The sequence below is a fragment of the Drosophila albomicans genome, chromosome 3, assembly GCF_009650485.2.
Source record: "Drosophila albomicans strain 15112-1751.03 chromosome 3, ASM965048v2, whole genome shotgun sequence".
Lineage (NCBI taxonomy): Eukaryota > Metazoa > Arthropoda > Insecta > Diptera > Drosophilidae > Drosophila > Drosophila albomicans.
Genome location: NC_047629.2, coordinates 17,660,042 through 17,685,392, shown reverse-complemented (window position 1 = coordinate 17,685,392; position 25,351 = coordinate 17,660,042). Strand labels below are relative to the sequence as shown.

At 39.4% G+C, this 25,351-nt stretch overlaps 3 protein-coding genes across 3 annotated transcripts in view; all 3 read left to right on the top strand.

The window, feature by feature from the left end:
- The first annotated feature begins 545 nt into the window (after positions 1 to 545).
- On the top strand, positions 546 to 871 carry LOC117571212 (metchnikowin). The gene has a single exon (XM_034253258.2). The coding sequence runs from the start codon at positions 588 to 590 to the stop codon at positions 780 to 782; it is 195 nt and encodes a 64-aa protein (XP_034109149.1). The 5' UTR covers positions 546 to 587; the 3' UTR covers positions 783 to 871.
- Positions 872 to 10,422: 9,551 nt separating this feature from the next.
- On the top strand, positions 10,423 to 11,119 carry LOC127565737 (uncharacterized). Its single transcript, XM_052005816.1, has 2 exons — positions 10,423 to 10,972; positions 11,007 to 11,119. Exons 1-2 carry the CDS (start codon positions 10,423 to 10,425, stop codon positions 11,117 to 11,119), a joined length of 663 nt encoding a protein of 220 aa, XP_051861776.1.
- The window catches only part of LOC117571211 (uncharacterized), a 73,578-nt gene continuing 59,228 nt past the window's right edge, over positions 11,002 to 25,351 (top strand). Inside the window, 9 exon segments of the mRNA XM_034253257.2 lie at positions 11,002 to 11,837; positions 15,182 to 15,373; positions 18,441 to 18,549; positions 18,633 to 18,738; positions 19,664 to 19,780; positions 20,020 to 20,265; positions 21,732 to 21,923; positions 22,024 to 22,149; positions 22,245 to 22,391. Of these exon segments, the coding sequence (XP_034109148.1) occupies positions 11,126 to 11,837; positions 15,182 to 15,373; positions 18,441 to 18,549; positions 18,633 to 18,738; positions 19,664 to 19,780; positions 20,020 to 20,265; positions 21,732 to 21,923; positions 22,024 to 22,149; positions 22,245 to 22,391 (1,947 nt within the window). The 5' untranslated portion in view covers positions 11,002 to 11,125.

The window sequence follows — 25,351 nt, the reverse complement described above, 5'->3', positions numbered from 1 at the left end:
AATAGCAACTGCAGCAGTGGAAGCAGTGGCAGCAATGGCAGCAACAGCAACACAAGGGCAAGAGAATGTTTTGTGGGCGTGGCGTTGTGTTGACGCACGTTGACGTTGGCTTTGAATGGCGTCGTTGTTGCTCGTAATTTGCAATGCAAAAACAACATAAAGTGGCTGACTAGGCAGACAGAAACATGATGAACACGATGATGCCCTTGTTTTTGGGGTGGGGGGAAGTCCGGGACGGTGCCAAGCGACCTTCTAGCTAACTTAAGTATTCCGTTGTAGATTTCAGATTTTATATTTCTTCTCGTTTCGTTTCGTTTGCGCAACGTTTCGCTTCAGTTGGGGTTAGGGTTCTTTCCCCTGTGCTGTGCATCCCCGCCATCAGTTATCACCATTTGACTAGCACCGCTGCTGACATTTGTCTGTCTTATCAAACAAAATCCCCGTCTCAGCTTCTGCTTCTGCTTGTGCTTGTACTTGTGCTAAAGCTTCAGTTTCAGCGTCGGCGTTGGCGTCGGCTTTGGAAATAAAAACGACGCGGATTTGGGTCTCTGGCATCAATCAACTTTCGACAGCCTTTCAGTGAAAAGATGCAACTAAATCTCGGAAATATTTGCTCGACGCCTCTGCTGCTGGTGTTGCTGCTGCTCGCATCGCTTGGTGTCGCCCTCAGCGAGCCACGTCATCGCGGACCCATCTTTGACACCCGGCCGTCGCCCTTCAATCCTCAGCAACCAAGACCTGGCGGACCTTATAGTGGGCCCTATAGCGGACCGGTCTACTAAATGACACGCTGATGTCGTTAACACATTAGTCTAATTTGATGCGATTAAAGTCAACTAACTGTACATCAAAAGACGAACTCATAATTCAATTATTGATATTGTGTGTGTGTGTATGGCAATTCGTGTCGAGGTAGACACAATATCTCAAGAGGTATCGAGTAGAGGGAAAGAGTTTTGCGTAGGGGTCAGAAGGGGTCTGCTTATTCTAGGAAACCAATTAGCAAAAGTTTTGCATTTGCTGTTACTGCGAAATTTGCAAGTCATAACTGAAAATTTGCTTGTCATAAGTTGACAGCTCCAGTTGAGTTTCGACTCATTCTTTGTACTGTGGACTTCAATAATTGGGCCAGCTGAAAAGGAAATTCGCATCGTTTGCTTTAACTCGAAAAATTACAAAAAGTAAGGTTGCCAAATTGCTTTCAAATGAATATTTAGTTAGTCATTATAATTATTAGAACTACATTTGTTATTGCGCTGCTGTAGATAGTTTTTTCAAACAGCGGCTAATGAGACCATTAGAAACAGCATTCAGTTTTGATGGTGTTGGTCTTTTATTGTGTGCTTACTGATGTTATGAGCTTTTGCTTCTGCTATCATTAACATTTGATAGTTCTCTTAAAAAGGACATCATCGACACTGCCATTCATTGAAAAGAAAAGTTAAGCTAGTTCCTTATAAATAGGAAAGGAAATCTTGCTTGAGTTAGCAAGCTCAACATTCTTTTGTGCTTACAAAAATGGATTACTCTCTATTTTGAATCTGTTAATTATTGCTATTGCTAGTAATAATAGCTTATTTTGCCTACATAAATAAATGATACATAATAATTAGTTCTGTTAATTTTCAAGTTGTCAAAATTTGCTGATACTTAGTTGCAATAACTTGTTGAGTTGCTGCGTTCATCTTTATACATTATACAACACTTAAATAAGCTATCGTTACTCTCTACTCAACCCCTAAAACGTAGAAGTATTGATAAAAGAAGAAAGAAGTTAGATCGATAATAAAGCTGCTCTTGTGTGAAGCAACATTGTGAAATAGGAGCGCAAGCTAATAAAATCTTCAAAAATCAAATATAGCTAGAAGAAATAAGAATATCGCCTTTCTGCAAACTTAAACACTCTTCTCTTTTTAACAAATATTTAATGATCAATTAAACTGCGCACATTTTCGATATGTTCTTATGAATGAAGAACATTTGTGAACACAACCAGCACAAATGTTTTCATTTGAGTTCAAGAGAATTTTATGTAGCAATATATTTATGAGTTTTATTTTCTGGAATATATGAAAAATCTATGCATGTTAATATTTCGGTATAAATTTTCTCAAGAATTTCAATCAAATATGCAGATATGTATACATTTCTTTACTATATAGTAAAATTTGTCGGAGTCAGCTTTTTGTTGTGCCCGCTGAAGCTGAAACGTGCTGACTAGTTGCAAAACGATGCTGATGTGGAGCAACGTGTTGTTGATTTTACCTTATTATGGTCGCTGTTGGTGTTGTTGTTGCTGTTGTTGTTGGTATTGTTGTTGTGTCACGCAGTGAATTTGCATGTCGTCATCGTGTCGTCAGCATCTGCATATCCCTGCTGACAGCTCTCATAAATAATAATTAGAAATTGGGCTAGCGAAGCCTTCAAGCGGAGGAGATGCATATTCACCTGGCCAACAACGAATGGAAAATACGCAGGCGAAGCGAAGTGTGTTGTTGACACTCACGCATCTTGCGATGAAGCGCGCGTGATGCCATTTATAATTTTAATGCAATTTAATTTGTGCGCCAACGGGACGTATGAGTAATCAGCTGCTGTGCGCTGCTCATTGCTTGCTGCGGTTGCAACAGTTGCCAGTTTTATTTGCGTATATTAAAATTGAGTACGCGCAAACATTTCAATGAGGTTCTCACACACAATATTTTCTTTGCTTTTCTATTTTCAGACGGCGGCCGATCCAAGAAAAGCGCAAAGCAAAAAAAACACTTGCGAAAATTAGCAGCAGCTTCGACTGCTGCCGCTGCGGCATCGACAGCGACGGCGACAGCGGCAGCGACATCGGCCGTGCCATCTATAAATAGTGAATACTGTGCGCGTGACAGCTGTGACAAACGGTGACGTCATTGGCTGGATAGACGGACGAAGAAGCGAAGCGATGCGACGCGACGCGGCGACGTCATCGACATCGGCATCAAACAAATAAGCAAATTTGTACATCACGTATACGTCGCGTATATCGCCAGGCTAATAAACACTTAACACAGTCGTCACACACACACTCAGGCACAAAAAAAGATTATCAGTTCGTGTGTGTGGGCCATGAGATGTGGCAAGCAGTAGTAAATGCGGTTTGATAAGATCAAAACTATATAATATCGAAGCCCGAAATATATATTTAAATATATTGCATATACAACAAATACAAATACAAATATATACATATATTCTTATAATAATAACAATATGCGAAGAGTAAACACACGAAGAGCCATGAGAATCGCACGAAAGCACAGCAAAAAGAAAGAAAAGCGGAACAAAAACAAAAATTGTCAAAATAGCATTTACAGCTGCTGAGCCTCAGTCTAAATTCATCGTCGATCGGCGTCGCGCTGCACGAGGCGTGTGCTCTGTATTGTGTGCTGTGTATTGTGTGTGTTGTTGGAGGAGGAGGTGTTGTGCCTCTCGCTCTTCAATCCAATAGTGTGTGTGTGTGTGTGTGCTGTGCTGTGCTGTGTGTGTGCGTGTGTGTCAGATAATTAATGTGATACAATCGGTATCGCTGTCTATCTGAAAAAGTGGCAAGTGCCTGATCGACTCGAAACGAGTAACGAAAAACGAAAGCCAAACAAAGAAAAACAACAAGTAAATATATCCCCAAAAAAACAAAAACAACTTAAACTAAACCAAAACTAAAGAAGAACAACAACAAATCTGTACAAACAATAAATACGTGTCATAAATCATAAAAAAATTGTGCTAAATTCGTTTGGAAAACTTAAAATGTCAGCCATAAATTCAAGCAAAGGATTTCATTTAATGCCACTGCTGCAGCTGCTCTAAACGGTGAGTACTTGTCTCTCAAACTACACTCACACTCACACACTCGTACACTCACAGTCATTGAATAATCTCTCCATCGAGTGCCTAATTAGCTTAATGCGTTTACCTTTTGTTTCTCGCTGGCAAACAGCACAAGAAAAAAGTTGTCTTGTCCATCTCCGTTTCAGACTGATGGCACAGGGACTTATTCACTTATTTATGTACAGCTTGTGATACCTAGCTCAGTTCTGGCCCAGAGGGTGAGGGGACGGAGGAGGAGTTTTGCTTGTCTGCCTGACGTACCACGCAGGCAGGCAGGCACTAAAGCTTATGTTGATTCAAAATGGGCCTACGCTGCGCATACGCAATTTGTGTGCGTGTTTACTGCATGAATGTTTTCATAAATTGAGTTTGCTTTTTTCGACAGCTTCGTTTCGAGGGTTGTGATGGTTGTTGTATCTTCTCCCCTCCAGCGTATGAAACGCACACTACCTGTCATTTTTCATTGCTATGCGACTTTTGTATCTGTATATCTTTGTATCTCTGCATTTGTATCTGTATCTGCTTTTTTGTATCTCTGCTTGTTGAAGACTCGAAAGCCAACTCATTTCAATAAGGGAATTATGAGGTATTAGGCACACATTGCAAGACGGAAAATGCCCTATTATAATCGAGAGAGGGATGAATGAGGGCGGTGGGGGGAAAACTCATTATTATGCGAGGTAACATTTGTGCGCTTGAAGGCAGCTTACGCAATTGATTAGCCTTATATATATTTATATTGTGCTCATTGTAAGGCGCTTTGAGAATGGCATTTGCTGTTGGAACGTGAAGCAAAAGAATTTCATGAATTTTGTTCAACAAAATCGAATCGAAAAACCGAACAAAAAAAAAAACACTCAGTTAATTTATGTGCACAAGTTCAAACTAAATAAAAATAAATAAATAAATACATGAATGCATCATCCACATGCAATTATGTATGCATGCACCTATGTATCTTTGCTGTTTCAGTTTCTGTTTCTGTATTTCTGTTTATGCCACGGCAGTGTCTTCTGTGCTGTGCCCGGTAGCCTGGTACCTTGACAATGCACTTGAGTCAAGTTGCTTCCTCTGCTTGGGCGCGGCCAGGTCGTCGAGACGCTTTGCTGCCAATGCAGAGGCTGCCAAAATTGCATAGCAAGTAGTGAGTGTGAATGTGATAGAGAGTGAGCGAGTGGGGAGTAGAGAGTGGAGAGGGGGAGGCAGATTGCAAGGGTATTGGGGCAGACGCCAAAGCACGATATGAACACCGTGTAGCAGCTGTAGAAGCCAATGCGCTGCTTGTTTGTTTATTTATAACATTTTGTTTGCTACTCGTTGCCGTTGCCGTTTGCCGTTTCGCCGTTTGCTGTTTTGCTGTTTGCCGCTTGCGCCGTCTCGGCGTTTCCTGATTATGATACCAAGCACCGAGAAGCAACAAAAAGCATTGAGGCATATTGGCTTTATCATCAAATATGCAACATTGCCCCAAGTGGCATTAACATGTCCAACTGTCAGTCAACTTTTGTGGCAGCCATGCCATTAACTGATTTCTTCATACACACACATACACACACACAGTTGAATGTGTCATGCCGAATGTGAGTATGTGTCACACTGAATCTATGCGCCAAAAGGAATGCATGTCCAAAGGTGACAAATTAATCAAATTCATATAGCATACATTGAAAATATTAAAATTAAATAAATTACTCAAATTTATTTGATGCGTGCGTCATATAAAAATGTTTTGAAAAACCAAATAAAACAATTAATACTAGCGCTCAGCATTTGTTTTTGGTTTGAGATATTCATATTTAATAAGCGGCATATAAATGATTCATGCAGCATTCATGCTAAATTATACAAATGAGCTGAATGTGCCAAATGATTTATGCTTTCTACTCTCTCAATAGACAAATGTGGAATGTTATTTTGTGAATTGCGAATACCCAAGGATGCTCAAAAAAGAACTTTTGTTAATGTACTTTATCTAGCTAAAATCTTGAATCAAAATTATACGATGTCAAAATTTAATATTGAAGGATTATTATTAAATCAAGATGAACATTCTTTAAAAATTATAGATTGCAAAATCTTAAATCAAGATAAAACGTTCTAAAGTTTAGATTATAAAAAAATAAAAAAAAATGATGTGAATTTTTTTGATATTTATTATAGTTGCGCGTTTTGTACACTTATTTCCAAGATTCAATTTATGTTGTTTATTAATATTAGTTTCAATTATGACGTATACTAATTTTTTTTAACCAAATCTCTACTTGCTGAGCTAACAGCAACAACAACAGAAATTGGATTCCAATTTTAAAGAATAGGAATTTTAAGAAACAAAAAAAAATTCTTGGTTTTAAGATCTTTTTGATCTTGAAAGAACATTTTTTAATCTCAAATCGATGATTGAAGAACAAAATTTTGTTTTATGAATTTTCCAATCTAAACATTTTGGTTTTAAGATCCTGAAGTTCGCAATAAGAGTTTATTCAATGTGCAATCTACTTTTCAATCTGAGTTCTCTGATTGTTGATTTTGTAATTTGAATACAAATTTATGAAAAATATTGAGTGGAATGCTAAGCAAATGTAGGGTATTCAAGTGTCATTGCTTGAAGTACTTCCTTGTTGTGCTGCTGTTGTGTTTTCGTATTCATTTTCATGCTGGGGTTGTCATGAATGATAAGCACAAGTACTTCAAAGTAGCAACCGGCTGCTGACTGTTCCTTTCCGCCATCACAATTGCTGTTGTTGTTGTCGATGGTATTGTTGTTGTTGCTGCTGCCACCGCCGGCGCTGTCAGAGGCATTGTGAGTCTGTGTCAGATTGCTTCATTGTTTTTTTGTAGTTAATTAATTTTATATAGTTACCGTTGCACTTTTATGGCACAACAAATGTCGGCAAGTAGCCCAGGGCGTTCATTGTTGCCGGGTTCGGGTTCGGCTTGTCGTTTTTCGTTCACGTTCACGTTCACGCTGATGTTGGTGTGAGTGTGAGTGTGTTTGTGCATTTCACAAAATTGCTTTCACTTTGTGTTTTGCTTTATGGCATTGCTGCCGCCAAGAGCAGTCTGGTTGCCCCTTTAACGCCCAGCCTCAGCCTCAATGCTTCCCTCTCTTCCTCTCTCTCTGATGGGTTCAGAAATTCATAGCATGTTTTCAATGTCATTCGGCTGTGAAGAGTGTGTGTGTGCTGTGGTGTGCTGGCTTTCCATTCTTGTGCAAGGTATTGGCATTCCCATGCGAAAGCGATGAGAGTCCTTTAAGCGCGTTGGCTGCTTGGCTTTGCTGTTGCTCTTTTGCGCAAAAGTTTCACTGGATGATTGATCAATGTTGACAGATTTAACGAGCTGCTAAAGTGCTGCAAAACAATTCAATTATCGTACGAGTGTGTATGCGAGGTGTGTGTGAGCGAGTGTGTGAGTGTGCTGCAGGGAAAATGGAAGAATAATATTTGCATATTTGCATGCGAAACGTTTGGCAGCTGCAACGCATCAACTAACTCGAACTCAAACTCGAAACTCAAACTCAGCTCACACATTATTCAACCCATCATTGTCATCGATACTTTTAGCCATTTTTTTTTGCTGCTTTCCGAGTATTCGCTGAGTAAGCGCAATTATTTATCTGTCACACAGCGTGTCTTCTCGTTAAAAACATAATTCAGTTTTGGTTTGTAAATAAAATTTCGCAAAGATTTGCAATTGCCTTCAAATGTTTCTCTGATTTATAGCGTATTTATTTCGCATTTATTTATTTATTTATCGATGCAATTTTATGCATCTTTCTGAGTGTGAGTGTGTGTGGCATTTTATTGCAAGGTCTGTCAGCTTATGACAATACGAATTTAATCGCCAGCTTTAGCCCTCTTTATCTCTCTCTCTGTCTCTTTCTCTCTGTCTGCCATCATCTGCGTAATGCGATTTCAATGCCGTGTAGATTTCAGTTGGCAAACCGCCAAGGAATGCCAATATTACTTAAGTTTTCAAGTTTTGTTTATCTGGTCGCTGGGTTAGCAGGTCTTTCCCATAAATCAATGGGCTAAGACACTCGCCTATGGCCAGAATATATTTCGTGTACGTTTTGTTTAAATTAAAAATCAATTGAACGCTGGCATTATTGTATATTATTTGCAATCCCCTTGCTGCCAATTAATGTCCGAAATTACATTTATAATACTCTTCAACTACTTGTGAGTTTTAACCATCAGTCATGTCTGTGGATGCAGCTCGCCTTTTTTATTTTGTATTATACTTTTGATAAATTGCAACAGAATGCGGCATTTGAGGATGCAACAATTTCGCACATAATTTATTATTTTGCGCTTCCGAATCCAATCATTGGGAAAACTGCAGATAAATGAATTGGAAATTCCATTTTTATTTGCCAAGAAAATAAACTTAAGATTTCAATTTGCATATAAAGTTCAATGATGGGCAAGATATTTATGATTTTGTAAACAATACTAAGTAGTATCTGATTGATTTTAATGCTTTTAAATCCTAATTAACAATTCATAAATACTGATTGATATAAATTGAAATTTAGTAAGGACTTGAGCTAAATTTAAAAGGCAACAACAAAGGTACAGCATGTGACATTTAATCCTTTTGAAATGAATTAAACAGTCACATTTTCATTGAAAACTACTTAGATATTTTTTCCCAATTTAATTGAAATCAATTTTAATTTGAATTTTAAATTATATAAAAGCGAAGCTTATGGTGTTGAATTATTTCATTTTTAAATTCTTTAAAAGTTTAAACAACAATTTAAGTTATTTAGGAAAAAATTAAATAAAATCTAATACGACAAATTATTGAATACAACTATACAAATAGAAAAATACAAATTTGTTAAATTTAAATCAGTTAAAAGTTTAGTAAAAGTTTCAGTTTTGCATTCGTTGCATTTTTGACATTATTGGAAAGAACAATTAAAAAGAAACATTTGAAATCATAACAAAACCAAAATTTTGTCTATGCTTCTGATAATAAAAAATAAATAATGTATTTTATTTTCACATAGATTAATATTAATTGACAACTAATAAAAAATGAGTTAGCTAAATATTTAATGGAAATTTACGTACAGAATTTTATTTGTCATCTGATTAGGGAAAATAACAAAACAAAAGCATTTTAATTCAGATTTAACGATCAATATTTTGCCTATGCTTTTGACATTTAATAATCTATGAAAATACAAAATAGAAAGGATCCTTATTAGGGTGAAAAAATAAAAAAACAAAGGTATATCTATTGAGCTTCAACATTCAATATTTTGTTTATGCTTTTGACATTTAATAATTTTTTTATATTTATCGAAGACGTATTGAATGTTATACAAGGATAAGTGTATAAGAAGAGCACGTCAAGCTGATAAATGGTTTATATTTATCTAAGATATAGAGAGAGCATTTAATTGTCGATGAGCCAAGGCATTGTTTGTGTCAATCAGAGCATTGACGAGCAGCCACATTTCAATTAATCTGGCTCATCAATTTCGCTAATAAACGGACAGGATAATAATAATAATCCTTTTATGCGCATAATTTGAGTCTCCGCCCCGTCGAAGCTAATTTGTGTGTTAATTTCTGTGCCACACAGTTCAGTACAGTTCAGAGTCATTGAATGCCTAATAAGCCTGCAAGCTGAACTCGTGGAACTCGAGGGATTCAAGGAAACTCTTAACTACGAGTAACAGCGGCTGGCTAACTGCGTGTTGTTGCGGCGCCCTCTTGGCCTTGGCCAAAAAGACATGTGAAAAGTTGGCGTTAACTTTGTTTTTGTGCCGACTGCCACAAAGTTTGTCCAGCCTGAGTTCTGTTGTGTTGGGTTGTGTTGTGCTGTCGAAGTCAGGCCGTAACTTTTGGCTAGAAACTTGCCACGCAATGAATTCAAATGGTAAACAATTTAATGAGCACACAAATTTTTGCGCTCTCTCGTTTGTGAAATTGCTAAATAATTTAATGAGTGCGGTCGAAGTTTTCGTATTTATACGCTTCTATTGTGTTGGTTGCCTGACCTGATGGGCTTTTAAATGAACAGAAATTCACGTGCACAACCACACACGCAAAGTAATCAATGCTTTAATTAACGATTTTTAATTAACGTTCATTCGATCTCTTTCCTTTTCTCTATTGCAGGTATTGCGAGGATGCAGCGCTCTAAATGACAACACGATACCAAATAGTTCGAACTCGCTTTGTGATAAACCCAAGTTGAATAAAGTACGCGCCAATTAGTTGATATATATATAAATATTAATTTCATAACTTTACGTAAAAATCTCTTTAGTTGTACTCTTACTTATTATTGCAATTCAGTTAGTGAGACTTTGAGACAAACCACTTTATAAAAGACAACTCGACACTGCAAAACTTTAACCTTAAACGTAACCTTAACTGTAATAGTACCCAAGAAAAGACAGATCCGCCCGCCCCTCCTTGATTAACGTTTAGTTAGAGAAACAAATTATATTGTTAAGGATTTAGTCGAAGCCAAAAGAGAAGCAGCGTACAAAATTCATAGAGAGATCTGCCACACCATGTCACATGGGGACATTGAGGAATGTACGTAATATATCCCGCCGATGAGCTCATCTTGATGACCTATGGTTTCTTTGCGCCACGTGTGAAACCGCGACCCACACTCGACTGTCTGCGTGAACCGCTTGTGCCCATCGAGTATCCGGTCAGATCCAGCACCGCCGCCAACACCAGTTTCAACGCCAACTCCAGCTCCAGTGTCAACTACAACGTCAACTCTAATTGCGCTGCCGCCACCAGCCCCACAACAAGCGACTCGTGGACACCAGGTGTCACCGAGCCCATTCTTATACCCCCCCGCATTCCTACTTCCATTGCCGCGCCCACGCCACCGAATTCACCGCACAAACACCTCACACCGCCCGCAGTTGTTGCTCCAACAGCGGACTGCTTTAGCTTCGAGGAGCAACCACAACAGCAACAACAGCCACAATCGCCAGCGATAATACGACGCACATCGCGCGCTTCGCTGACGCATTCAAACTACAATCCATCGGCAAATAGTGGGAGCAAGCGTTCGAGCATCCGCAGCAATCGTTCGAGGCCATTGACGCCGCTGCTGCCACATCAGCGTACGCTGAGCACGTCCATGTATAATGACGCTAGCATGCAAGCAGCAGGCAGTAGCTCAGCATCCCCAGCACCAGGACGAGCACCATTCCAGCGCAGCAGCGCCTACGACGAGGAGGCGGTGCCAGGAGCCAGCGAACAGCGTTTGAGTGATTATGGCGCCATCGCAGCATCGGGCAGCGGACTGCTCGATACACGGTCGCGCAGTCCCAGCATCTTTCTGGAGCCACCGACGCCGGATCCAACGCATGCACACTTCGGACCCGGCTGGGGTCGACCCATGTCGCCCATGGATCTGCCGCCCGAGCGTCCGAGCAGCAGTAGCGCAGGGCAAAAGTCACCGACCAGCAGCAAGTCGCGTTTGCGTCCCAAGCTGCACATACCGTTGGGCCGATTGGGACGTTCCACGTCGTCGGATACGCGGGAGCGTGAGAGCATCCGACTGCGCGAAGATGTGCATGTGCATGTGGAGAATCCGGTGTTCAGCAGCGAGAATCTGCGTCAGAACAACTTCGATGCGTTCTTCGAGGCCCGCGAGCCGGTCATCAAGGTCCAACCTCGTACGCCCAATACGGCGCCAGCCGATGGACGCGGCTATTCGCCCCCGTTGGAGAACTATGCCGGCGTCTATGATTCGCCTCGCACACGAAGTCCAGCTGGCGGGCGTTCGGGTGGTGCGAGTTTATTTGCACGCTCGCCGCAGGAGGAACGCGAGCGTGCGCTCAATGCTCGTTCCCGCAGTGCCGACCATTGGGATGAGCGGGCGGGTGCGAGTGGTGCGGGGGGTGGCAAGAGCAGTGGTGCCGCGGGGGCTTCGGCACCCGCTGGGTCTGGGTCTGGTGGCGGCGCGCACTCCAAAGGTGACAGGTGCCCCCAAAAACTACTTTTTCACAAGCTAATCAAATTGTTTACAGTTCTTTTTTGCTGCTGCCGCTGCTGCTGCTACTGCCGCAAGCTATTGCTGCGCTGCAAGCTGCCGCACCAACAAAAAAAAATATACAAAATACTCATAGAAAATGTTGCGTACAACGTTTGATTGATTGATTGAATGATGGATTGATTGAATGATACGAATGATTTTACTTGTTTTGAGTGCAGTTTTTTTTTTCGGAGATGATTTTATGGCATTTTCTTACGACTTGGCAGAGGTTATTTTGCAACTTTGTGGAGCTGAACATTGAAGTCTGCGATTTATAGCAACAAGTTCGTTAAGTCATGTAGCACATCTAGATTTATAACTGAGTTTAAGGAGCTAATGTAGCAACGTCTACTTTCACCAACTACCCATAGGTTGTTATAACTTTTTAACGGGCGGAAATGTATATAGCAGACAGAAGGAGACATCCGAGTTGATATAGCTATGCTCATAGGAACAACAAGATTACAGATATCGTAAAAGATAGACTAGTCATTTTTCCTGAGAGCACTTGTATGGCAATATACCAATTGGCATATCAATTTGATATATTTAAATGATAATACCGCAATGTTATGCTATTTAAAAAACAGGCTGCGGATATCGAACAGTCAAGCATTCTCGACTGTAACTTTCAACTTGTTTCTTAAATGCAGCAATGAAAGTAGTTTCAAAATTCACTAGTTAAATAACTAAAGATTTCAACTTTCCTAACTAATTATCTTTAGATTACTTTCTCTTAGATAAACAAGTATATGTTCAATAAATTCTATAAAGATAATTCGTAAATATTCACTACTTCTATGGCTATTAACTACCTTCCGACAACTGTCTTTTAGCACTTCTACTTTGCAGCAATAATAAATATATGTTTAGCAGTATAAATTCGATAAAGAGTCACTGTATAGACGCATTAGTTTAATCTGTTGTTAGTCTGATCAATTTCAGTTTATTTTCTATCGCAAACTATCTCTTATGTATGCATAAGCATGCAGTACAAGTGCGATAAAGCGTCTTTGTATAGTGGTAAATGCTTTAAAGTTTTCCCATAACCCAAATGTCAAGTGTAATCACATTGTTATGCAAAGCTGCAGCTGTAGCTGAATCTTAATGAATAGTCTTACAAAGGTCTCAAAATAATCCCTGCCAGAGAAGATACAAGCTTTTGCATGCCAAAGATGATTTCACTCTTTCCTTGTTATTTCCTGCATAGTTACCTTTTTGGAAAGCACAACAAGCAGCTAAGTCCAATGTAGAAATGAGTTGAGTGTTTAAGCTGCTTGACTTTAACTAGAATTCTCTGACTGCTCGAATGCCTGAATGCCTGCCTTGAAGTCTTATCCTAATTCTTATCACACATGCAATGATGTCGGTCCCTTGCTGCGTTTGCTTGCATGCAAATAGGATTATGTGCATGCCTGGACAAGTTGTACACCACACACACACACACAAACATACACGCACCCAACATCCAAGATCCTTATATTTACCATCCCAATCCTTTTGCTTGCACGCAAACTGGGATTTAACCTTGCATTGCGTGTGCAGTTTTGTCGGGGGATGAGGGTGGAAGAGGAAATGCGCGCAGCTCCATCGCGTTTTTCACTGTGAAAATGAGCACGAACATAATTCCTTAGCAGTGCTTTCAAAAGGAGCAAGCAACATGCTGCATGCTGCACATCCTGCTGTGCGATGACGGACGCCTTCAAAATGAATGCCAAGCTTAGCTGGGCGTGAAGTGTAATCAACAACGCCAACGACAACGACAACGATGGCAGCAACAGTAAGAGCAGACGGCACGTGAGGACAAACGCAACGTGCGAAACACAGGCACGCCTCAAGATGGCAACCGAGTTGTCGCCCACTTGGAATTCATTTAAAAGTTCACAGCGCGGCAAATTTGATGACCAGAAGCACCAGTAGAAGCAGAAGCGGAAGCAGAAGAGCAGCTCAACTGAACTCAGCTCAACTCAACTCAACTAAAACTAAATCAACAGCGTGTGCCCTACGTGCTCCACAAATGCTACAACTCAGACGCAGACGAGTAAAAGTGTGGAGGAAGACTTGAAGGCAGCTCCGACAACGTGGGATACGTCTGGCAATCTCTGGCACGCCTTGTTTATTTCATTTGAAATTGCAGTCGGATTATGTCGAGGATAAACCATAACCATGACACATGCCGTGCAGCTGTCGACTAGCTTCTCTTGTGCGTCATTTAGCGTCGCTAAATAATTTCTATAGCATACTTTTGTGGGCAACAGCAACAGCAGTCGAAACAACACTCATACGCCATGTGCGCCGCACATGCAACGTGCTGCCAGCTACCGAGCTCCGAGCTGGACAGTTGAAAAATCGTAAAGCCAATAGAATTACGCTTCATTTATCGATTGAATTTCAAATGAGCCACACAATTGGGGATAGCCTACGTCTTGGGATCCGATTCTAGCTAGCTATGTGTTCTCTTCTCTTCTGTTCTGTGTTGTTCTGTTGACTTTTGTAATGGGCGCCCAAGCACTTGAAATTTCCGTTTGCTCAACAGAAAATACAAGAAGAATGGCAAACAAGAAAGCAAAACCCACCTCGTCTCATTATTTATGCATAAATATGAGAGGCAGCGATTTGTTTGATTGCTCGCTATTCCACCTACTCCATCCGTGTCCCAGTTTAGACTCCCGCTGTGCTCGGGCGATGGGAGCGAGGAAGCGATGGGAGCGAGGAAGCGATGGGGGGCGTGGACAGCTTGTCTGGCACGTCAACCCAATATATTTTTGTATTTATCACAAGGCAAGCAGGAGGAGTAAATCAAAAAAAAAAAAACAAAAAAAAAACGAATAAGAATAAGAATTCCTGACATGCCTGCCATTATTGAATGGCAGCCGAAAAGCGGCAGAAAGTGAGAAAAGGGGCGACAAAAATCCCTGAACCGAACCGAACGCATACCTCCGACTATGGCAACTGTTTAATTTGAGTTACTTTTGTTATTTACTTATTTTTCTTACCGCTTTTGTCGACTGTCGGCCGATTCAATTCAATTTTCGTTTCGTTATGTTACGTTTCGCCTGAGATTTGATTTAATTGAAACACATTTGATATGAAATTTAATTTGTTTGCATTCATTATTTTTGGTTTTCATTTTTCGTTTGTTTGCGGTTTTTGGAATTTTCTTGCAATTTATTTTAATTTCAATTGCTTGATTTCTCAATTTATACGTTCTTACCAGTTTTGTCTTTTCATTTTTTATTAAATTTGATTTTAGCAATGTGTATTTATTAAATAGCGCTTTGTGTTCCGGCAGATTCTTCGGCAAAATCTTCAAGTGGTCAAAAAAATCGTAGTTTCTTCGGGTGGAGGGGGCCACGGCGTGGTTCCCTTAGCCCACAGGGCAGCATGGCGTCCTATAATGGTGTACTCAAGGATTACAGTCACAGCAGTTTGAACGAGGCTTTCAAATCCCAGAACAATGTCAACTTTAAGTTAATTAAAACAGGTGAGTCGAACATACATATGTACATCTCCCCCTATAGCTTAATTTATACCTTAATATCTACATACGTATACTTAATATGCTTTGTTTAGCCATGGGTTGTGTTTGCACACAAAGAACCCAAAGTTTTTGTTTAGGTTCTTTGCTATTTCCGTATCCCAACACAACAATTTATTCTGGACGCTTATGTGCGTGTAGGTGTGTGTGTGTGGGTGTTTGTGTGTGTGAGTTTTATTTGATAAGTTTGTCGATTGTTTGGCATCTGTGTGTGTTTAGATGGCTTCGCTTTATGGCTTATTGATTTCAATCGCATTGCGCTTTTTGTCTTGACACTGTTGCCTTCTTATTCGGCCATAAATCTATTCACTTGATGTGCACACGTTTCCAATTCCCACTCTATAAATAACACACAAACACGCTCTCTTTCTCTAGCAGCTGCAACTCGTGATTCTAAGTCACACTTTAGCTTTAAGTCCTCAACTATTCTTCTTGCTTTTTCTCGTTTTTAGTTTCTTCTTTTCGATTTTGACTGCTGCTTTGCTTACTTTGAAGTTTGTGCCAACTTGGAACACACATGCTATATTGACCTTTCGAACTTGATGCCAATTTCTATACCCTTTAAAATAGACAACATAAGGAGATAGGATATATTTGATACTGACTTACTGCTGGTTAGCCAAACAGGGTATCATCTTGTCACTACTTCGCTTGACACTTACGAATATTCCTGTTTGTTGTTCTTGTCTGTTTGGTCGACAGCAAGGGAACACACACATGATCTCAAAGGCAGAGGCATAACTTTGACTTGTGTCTCTGAAAGTTACACATCGCTGTCAAAAGCAATACAAACTGAACCTGAAATTGCATTTGGGCTCTCCCCCGTTTGTAATTTCAGCACACAGTTTGCGAGTTGGGAAAACTTTTTAATAACATTTTCGTCAAGCCAACGGAACATGTTTTGCTGGCAGCTCAAGCATACATTGTTGATATCGATGACTCTGTTGCAATTTCGAGCCTGAAAAAATAATTGAGATTCCAGCAAATACTCAAGACGAACACTTCAATTAGCTGTTGCCAGTTGCCAGTTGGCAGCTTAAATTCTTGACATTCTTGTGCTGGATGTTTGATGAAATGCAAATTGTGAGTGGCACTTGAAAGGCAACTTGTTGCTGCATCGTCTTGAGACGATGTGTGTTTTGTGTAGTATGCATTCGAGAGTCAATAAAATTGTTTATGGCCTCCGAACTGTGGACCATAAAGTGGCAGGTGACTACGGGAGTTAAGTTGAAAGTTGAGTTAAAATCCAGCGAGGCAGATTCATATATATTTAAATAGTCGTAAATGTGATGGATTACAGCGATGACAGACAGTTTTCTCTCATATATGACGCAGCTATTCAAAGGGATTTACGAGTTAACCTTTTCATATTAAGTATACGCATTCAGTGCCAACACATTGTACGCGTCTCTGTGTATGTGTTGGAGTGCTGGCATCAACATCGCTTTATAAAATACCTCTGCATACGGAGAAGGAGCAGCTTAGTGCTGTTTCAACCATTCAGTTGGCACTTTTAAGCCACTTTTAAAGTGTTTTTCATTGCAACCAGCCTTGAAACCAGTTTTTTCACTCTTCCTTTCCAATCTCCAGCTGTGTGGGTGTGTGTGTGTCTGAGTGTGTGTGTGAGCGTGGGGAGCTCTAACTCTAATGCACTTTGGTGCAACAATCAACGCATTTTGCTTTTAGAGCGGATGCCATTTTGCTTAACATGCCAAAACTTTTTATTTCTCGGCGTCAAAAATTCATTTTTAGATTTTAGTGCTCCACAAATAAATAATAAAATAAAAACGGTTTGTGTTAAAACGAATTGCTTAAATGTTTGTTGCGCAAATGGAATTTAAAGCTCAAACGAAATAAATATTTTCAAACATTGGATAACATAAAGTGGTTTATCGTTTGAATTGCTTAAAGACCAATCAATGACATAGCGATGACAAGTGCGAAAATGTTTTTATATCCAATACCCATGGCGTAGAGGGGTATTATAACTTTGTAACAACTGGAAACGTATGTAACAGGCAGAAGATGGCATACAATAAAAGCTATCGGTTTTATGATTCCTCTAAATTTGTTTGCGATCAGATAAAATTGATAGGAAAAATGGCTGATACTGTCGGGTCCTAGCTCCTTTAGTTGGCAACTTGGTATATTTTGCACTCTATGGTATATTTTGACTGTTGTACTATTCAAAATATTTGTTCGGTATATCAATCTGCTATTTTTTATACTCACTGTTGCTATCGGGTTACAATTGCTTGATTGACAATTTGGTATATTTTGTACTCTATGGTATTTTTTTTTGGTAGTTGTAGTACCTAAGAAAACCTTTTCTGCTGTATTCATCTAGTATTTTTAAATAATAATATCTAACAGGTCGCAGTTATCTCACAGTCAAGCACACTCGATTATAGTTTTCTTACATGTTTTGTTTTTGGTTGGTTGACCTACATTATGTGACCAGCGAGTAAACGCGACTTGGTCAAAAACGTGAAAAGCCAATCGCTAGAAATGACCCAACCTCAGTTTTGCTTTGAGACTATGCAAATTCTGCTCCGATTTGGAAACTCTGTTTCTTGCTGACGGCTTTTGTTTTCATTTTGTCATTCCTTTGGCGACCCTAACAAACCATTTTGAAATGCCGTCTTTTGCATGTTGGTGGCGTTGTCCTAAACTGATTGAGTTTTTGATTGGACAGCAACTGCTGCGATCAATTTCGACGCGACTCTTTTAAGGGATTTTGAGAAGGAAAAGAAATGCAAGGTATCTTTCCCCAAGATTTTATTAAAAAGAATAGAGAAGTGTATAATGTATATAAATGTATAATGTAACTGTTAAAATGCTTTTATCCTTATAATCCCTTTAAAAAGTCCTAAAGAATGAGGTCAAACAAATGTGATCCTAATTAGGAATAAGGAATTTTAGACCCATATATAAAGAAACTCGCATGTTCTATAAATAAGATTGCCAATAATAAAATTTAAGTTTATTTAACCTATTTACATTTGCTTTGCAGTATCCGATTTCAACGAAACACTTGCCCAATTGTATGAGGAACATGCAACTGCCCTTCAAACTTTAGTGTCCAATTATCGCAAAAAGAATGCCGACCTGCGCAAGGAAAGGTGAGCTCACGATTAATTTGAATGCGATGAAGCACTTCACTAATGAACTTATTTTTATTATGTTATTGTTTCGATGGTGATAGACCCGCCTGTCATTTGGCCATCTTTCAGGCATGGGAAACATTCCTGCAGGAAGCGGAAACCGACTCACAGGCCTGCAACGATGTGGCCAGTGTGCTCTCACGTCAGGTATGAACGCGGGTGGAAAAGGGAAATGGGAAATGGTCAAGGACGAAATGCCCAAATGACTGAATTGCAAACCTATTTTCATATTTATTTCGTGTTGACAGTTAAATGGATAAGTTGTGTTGACCTCCCCCAAAAAAGGGAGAGAGAAAATCGAGAGAATGAGAGAAAGAGAGATCTAAAATAGATTGTGGCTGTCATATATGCTAATTGAATAATGGGCATCCTTAAATCAATCGCTCGACTAACCAGACAATTTATTCATACAAATGCACATGACCGCGGGCAGACACTGATTAATTATGGTTAATGTGCTCACAGTTAGTGAGTTTATTTATATGTACATGTATATACATATGTCTGGATGTGGATGTGGATGTGGATGCGGCTGTACACCCCATAGCTTTGGAACCTTGGGAAATCGCATGTGTAATTCGAGTGACGCATTATGTAATTTTTTTTACATTTATACTCTGCAAGCAGACAAAACTGCGAGCTGTCTAAGAGATTTTCATTAAATTTATCCACTTTTATTTAACAATTGTACAGGGTATTTACAAGTCTATGATTCACATTCGTATGTGCCTTTAAATTTTTTATTGTGTTTTATTCTGTTGGAATTTTTGTGTTGTTTTTCTTTCTTGTATGTGTTTCTTTATTTGTGTTGCGCGTATTTCATTTGCATTTCACCAGATGATTTGCATTTTTTGTTGCCCCGAAAAACAACGAAAAACGAAAAAAGAAAACAAAACAGCGCGATGAATTGAAGCATATTTCATCAAAAGCACATCATTAAGTACCTTTAAATGTTGATTATACTCTCTATCTCTCTCGCTCTCTTGCTGTCTAGTATTGCTTTGCGTGTTGAATAATGGGAAACACTTTATAAAGTTGTGTTTGTGTTTACGTTGCGAAATGTGTATTGCAGGTGTCACGGCCAATGCTGGATAAATCCTTTCATCGCAAAGTTCAAAGTCGCAAAATATTTACACACAGGGAGTCTTTTGAGACTATTATCGCAAAGACTGAAGAGAAGCTGTCAAAGGTGTGTATTATGGATGGAGACTGGAGTACTATACCATAATTAAGTGGCAAGAGTCGAGTGCTTTCATCAATGTGCCACATTTGCTGTTGCCGTTATCGTTGCCGCTGGCTTGTTAAGCACTTAATGCGCTGTATAAAGAATCCGGTTTAAAGCCTCACACTCACACATTTGCTCACTTGATTATGCTATGTATGTTTGCTTTAACTTTACTGATGTTTCCTTTCTCCTTTCCTCCGCAGTGTCGCCTGGACTACAAGCAATGCCACATGGCACACCGCCAGAATCCCAGCCAACACTCGCTAACCGAATACATTGATGCGCACAATGCGTACGTACAGCAGTTGCATGCAACGAACGGCATGCTCGAGGCCTACCACTGCGACACGTTGCCACAATTGATGCAGGAACTGGAGGAGATACACAACGACCTATGCAACATTGTGTCCGATTCATTGCAACAGGGCGCCGATGTCATTGCCGCCAAGGTGAGTCGCACTCTGTACTGATTTACGACTTTAGATACTAGATACTACGACCCACACACATTTACGACTACAAATGCGGTTGCAAGTTGCAATTACAATTGTGTGGCTGGGTGGTTGAGTGGGTTTGTGGTGCCTGCAGCAGGTGGTTATTGTTCCTCTCTCTTAGTAAATCTTGACACACATTATTGCGGGAATTTCAGTTAATTTCACTGCACTCTCTCACTTACGTTTTGCATACAATTTGAGCATCATTATAATAATTGTCCATAATTGCGAATTGTAGCTCGCAATTTGCACAGGTAATTTATTTAATGTTGCGTAATGTGAAGTGCGTGTGCGTAGACATCAAAAACAAAACAATTGTCCGGATATGCTTATGGCTATTAAATGCTTTTTTGTTTTTATAACGCCATCGTGGCGGCTTCAACTAACCCGGAGTACTCAAGTGCTCGACCGTTGCTCGGCAATAAAAAATTTACTTCTCATTCCATAATTCATACATTTGCTTCTGTCTTAAGGGTTACTTTCGTTTCCTGTCCAGCTGTAATTCTCTTGTTTTTTTGGAGCGCTAATGGACTTTTTATTTTTTATTTTTGTTTATGCACAACAAACTTTTTACAAACTTGAGCATGAAATACATATTGTATTTGGAATATGTTAAAGCAGACAGCATAAAGCAAGGGCTTTTTCAATTGTTATATATTTATGGGTAAAATCTTTTTCGTTTAAGGATTTCTGTTTGCCTGTTTCTCACATACATATTTAAAGTGTTTTGGTTTTTAAAGTATAACACCTTAATATGAAAATATTGAAATATTAGTAGATTAAATTTATCAGTTAATGAAGTAGATTTAAGCAGACAGCAGCATATAAGAAAAATACTTTTATATAAATTTGTTGTTAACCCCTAAAAATAGGGATTTCTGTTGCCTCTTTCTCATCCATTTTAAAGGAGTTTTTGTTTTTAAAGTATAATAATATATATAATACATTTAAGTAGACATAATATAAGAAAAAACCTTTTTCTTTTAAAGTTTTTTGCTACCTCAATCCCTCATTAATTTTTAAATGCATTTTTTTCATAAAGTAAAGCTCTTTAATATGAAAATATTACAAATATAAATACAACTTGTTCTGTATCATTTCTCAGTTTAATATTTGCTCTTAAACATAATATTTTTTATTTATTTTCTAGTTTTAATAAAGTTGTTGTGTTTATTATATTCACTTTAAAGCAAAACGCTTTAATATTTTATAAGAAACTTCACTGATTTATGTTTTGCATATTCATTGATTAAACAACTCAGTTATTATTTGCTTTTAAACATGTATTTATACGCATGAAATGAGAAATTATGCAGAAGCGATTTTAGTTAATTGCTGGATAATCACCATTAGCTCTAACTTGCAGTGAGAGATCCTTTGAGACGAAGTAATAACACTAATTCCCGCATGCATATTTATAGGCCACAGAGCAGGCAAAGCGCTATGCGAGTCTGGGCAACCAATGCAGCACCGTGTCACCGCAGCAGGATCTGGCCAACTTTGTGCGGTTGCTGGCGCAGCCATCGCAGGCACAGAAAGTTCCCAGGCGGGTCTTTGCACCGCCTCAGGCACAGCAGCCCGGCGAGGCAGCCGAGGAGACTGGCGACTATAACGTGAGTGCCCAACACACACATCCACACACTCATAAATTCACCCACACACACACACACATACGCGGTGCATAACACCTTTGGTCCTTCATGTACCTTGCAGGAGATGACGCCCGTTTTGCGCAACGAGCTCGTCTTTGACCGCCACTCGACGTTGTCGCAACGCTCAGCGTTGGAGTCACTAAAGCGTGAGGCCATTGAATTGGAATTGCAAATACGTCAACTGCAGGTGTGTAACAACTTTATGTGTGAGTCAACACACATTCACAACACCACACAATACATCACAATATAACATTCATGTGTTATATGATTGCGTTACAGGACTCCATTGATGCACTGAATCGAACACAAACGCGCGGCATTGAGGGTCAACTGTATAACAAGGTTAACGAGCTCCAGGAGGATTTGTCAATGAAAAAGTTTGATTTGCGCGCCAAGCAAATACATTTGGCTGCCATACGAGCACAGGTGAGTTTCATTTCTGTTTGGTGAAAAGCTTTCATTAGCAAGTTCCGCAACCACAATGAAAGCTGCTGAACACTTAAAGCTTTTATTGAATTAAGCTTGTTGTAACTTGCAAAGGCACCTGTTGATGTCCGAGAGAGAGCTTTCGTGCTTGACACAGTTTTGTATTGAGAGTGAAAGCAAAGTTTTAGCTTGGACTTTGCTTATCTATATCTTACAATCTATAAAGGAAGTTGTTAAGGTAGTTTGGGTTCGTCTATTTTAGTCGTATATCGCGTGTTCATGCTTCAAAGTACACTTGAACCGAGATGTAGGTCAATCAGCTGTGAGCTGTTGGTTTTGACATTCAGTTTTGGGTTGAGTCAATGCGCATGTGACCAAATTGAATTCCCTGAATGCTGCTGCTGCTGTTACTGCTGCCAGTCGGAGCACCACAACTCCGGAAGTGTTCGTCCTTCGTTTAGTTCTGCGGTAGATGAGCTTGCGTTTGGTCTGTGCGAACGACGACGACGGTGTTTGTGACGAGAACGACGAGGACGAGCATTTCGCCGAGCAACGGACAACCGACTCCGTGCACGTGCTTCAGTTTTGTAAACTAGATTTATGCGATTAATACACAAATATTTGGTCGTCTACGTGTGTGCTGCTTTGGTTATTTTTGTGTTAATGTCGATAGCACGCAGGATAATTTGTGGAATTGTGTAAACTTTTGTTGTTGTCAGATTTGTTGTTATTTGGTGGGAAAAACCCCAACGCAAATTGCGTTAACCCCCAAGCCCCAAGCTCAGGCGTCGTGCCCAAAAACAGCTGTTCGCCTCGTCTAAGCCAAACAGTCCGAGAGAGTGATAGAGAGTGAGTGAGAGAGAGCTGTGTGACAGTGAGAGTGTGGGAGTAAAGAGTGCGAAGTACAAATACGAGAGTTGGTGTGTTGTGGTGGTGAGCGCGGGACGGGAGTGTGGATGTGCATGCGCAGCGTTGCCAGATCGTCGCGTCGTTGCAGTCGCTTCGTTTCGTGTCGTCGCTGTTTATAAAAGCAACGTGCAAGCATCGCTCCAAGTCAGTCACGTGCCTGCATCTCAACGTTGCTCACAGTGCGCGTCGTGCGTTAAACGCTAACCGTAACAGTAACCGTAACCGTTGTTATCGTTCTTGCCTCACACACAACACAACAGAAGACAACACAAACACACCTACACAGCTGCTGAGTGATCCGCATCCGTATCCGTTAGACAACAATTTTTACCGTCGCGTCGTCTGAGGTTTGATTGGCTGCAACAGCCAACTGCCTTCTTGCAGCTGCAACGGCAACACACACAACAAAAATAAACGGCTAATAATAAAAAAAAGAAAAAAAAAACAAAAAACGTCGACGATTTGCACAAATGCGAAATGCATTTTAGTCTAAGGCGTTGTCTCAGTAGCTAAAAAGAAAAAGAAAAAAGGAACAAACACTTTGTTAACCACAGACAATAATATACTCGTAAATTTCTAGAGCGCAGGACAGGCAGGCTTTTGTGTTCAGTAATAGGAAAGAAAGAAAAACTTACAAAAATCTATCTAAAAAACTTGTCTTGACCGTAAGTAAAGCAACTTAAGTTGTTGATCCACAAAATGAGAGCAGAGAAGTCTCGTCAGCCATATACTTACTAACTACTTACTAATATGTAAAATATTCATAGCTTTACTTTACCTTTATCAAACTATCAAACTATCAATATATCTAACACGCATACGCACCGTGCGCCCAAAAGAAAAAGCAAAGCGCAAAGAGATATGCAAATCAAATTCAAATTCCAAAACAATATAAATACAAATATCAATAATTTCATATTGTAGCACTGTCAGTTTACTTCGAATCGTTTTGCTTGCTTTAAGTATTCGTACTCGTAATATTCTAGTGCATACGAATTATATTACAATACAAATTGAAACCAAGTCGGTTGGCTAAAAAAAAGACTTGATAAAAAAGATTAACCAAATGAGCTAACAAATACACACGCTTGTAACTAATTTTAGCAGCAAATAGCAATAGCAAATAGCAATAGATAATACTATTACACTCATTTCTATATGTATTTCTACTACTTCTACTACTACTACTATCACACTCTTTCACCACCTACAACTACTTAATACATACATATTTTTAGAACCACTTAAGTAAACGCTATAAATAGAAAGCAACCAACCAACAAACAGCAAGCTACTTACTTACTATACTATGTTATACTCGTAACTCGTATGTGTACTGTAAATAACAACTAAACAACTAATCCACTTTGCTAATCTATAGAAAGTAGTCATCTAAACTAGCATTTACTATGTATTACTCGTAATGAACATCGCCTGCTAGCGGCTCGCATTGCATTTGTCCTTATATCGAGTGTCCCTGAATGTGCAACTCCGTTTGTGAACGGCAACTCATTTGAGAGACCGACACCGACTCCGACACCGACACCGACACCGAATTCGAAAGACTTTGCCACGTCGTGTTAAATCAAATTGTTTCACATCGAATTTACTACACCCTACTACATATAAATTATATATAAATTTGCCACATATATTTAAATATATCTATATATAATATTACAAATAATTGTGCACCATGCGCGTTATCGTACTCAAAAAGAATCGCCCTAATAAACGCGGCACGCCTACGGCAACATCCTCGCGAGAGCCGCCAAAAAAATCGTACGCAAAAGTAAGAAATTCGTTTCATTTGTTGATGCAATTTCAATTTTTATCAATTGGTTATTTACCATTCCGTTTACTTTAATTTATTTTTTCTGAAAGTTCTTCATTGCAGCGAAGATAATATTTACACTTTACTTTTGTGTGTGGCATTGTTTTTCGGTGTTTTTCTATTTGTTTTTTTCATTTTCGATTCAATTCGATTCGATTCGTTTTTGGCCAAAATTGCGAATGCAATCAATTTTTGAGAAATTAAAATACTACACATG

Bases quoted from the DNA above. Each gene is read 5' to 3' on its own strand.
- LOC117571212 (XM_034253258.2), top strand. From the start codon at position 588: ATGCAACTAAATCTCGGAAATATTTGCTCGACGCCTCTGCTGCTGGTG.
- LOC127565737 (XM_052005816.1), top strand. From the start codon at position 10,423: ATGTACGTAATATATCCCGCCGATGAGCTCATCTTGATGACCTATGGT. The intron at 10,973-11,006 runs GTACGCTGAGCA...TAATGACGCTAG, and splicing joins GCCGCTGCTGCCACATCAGC to CATGCAAGCAGCAGGCAGTA.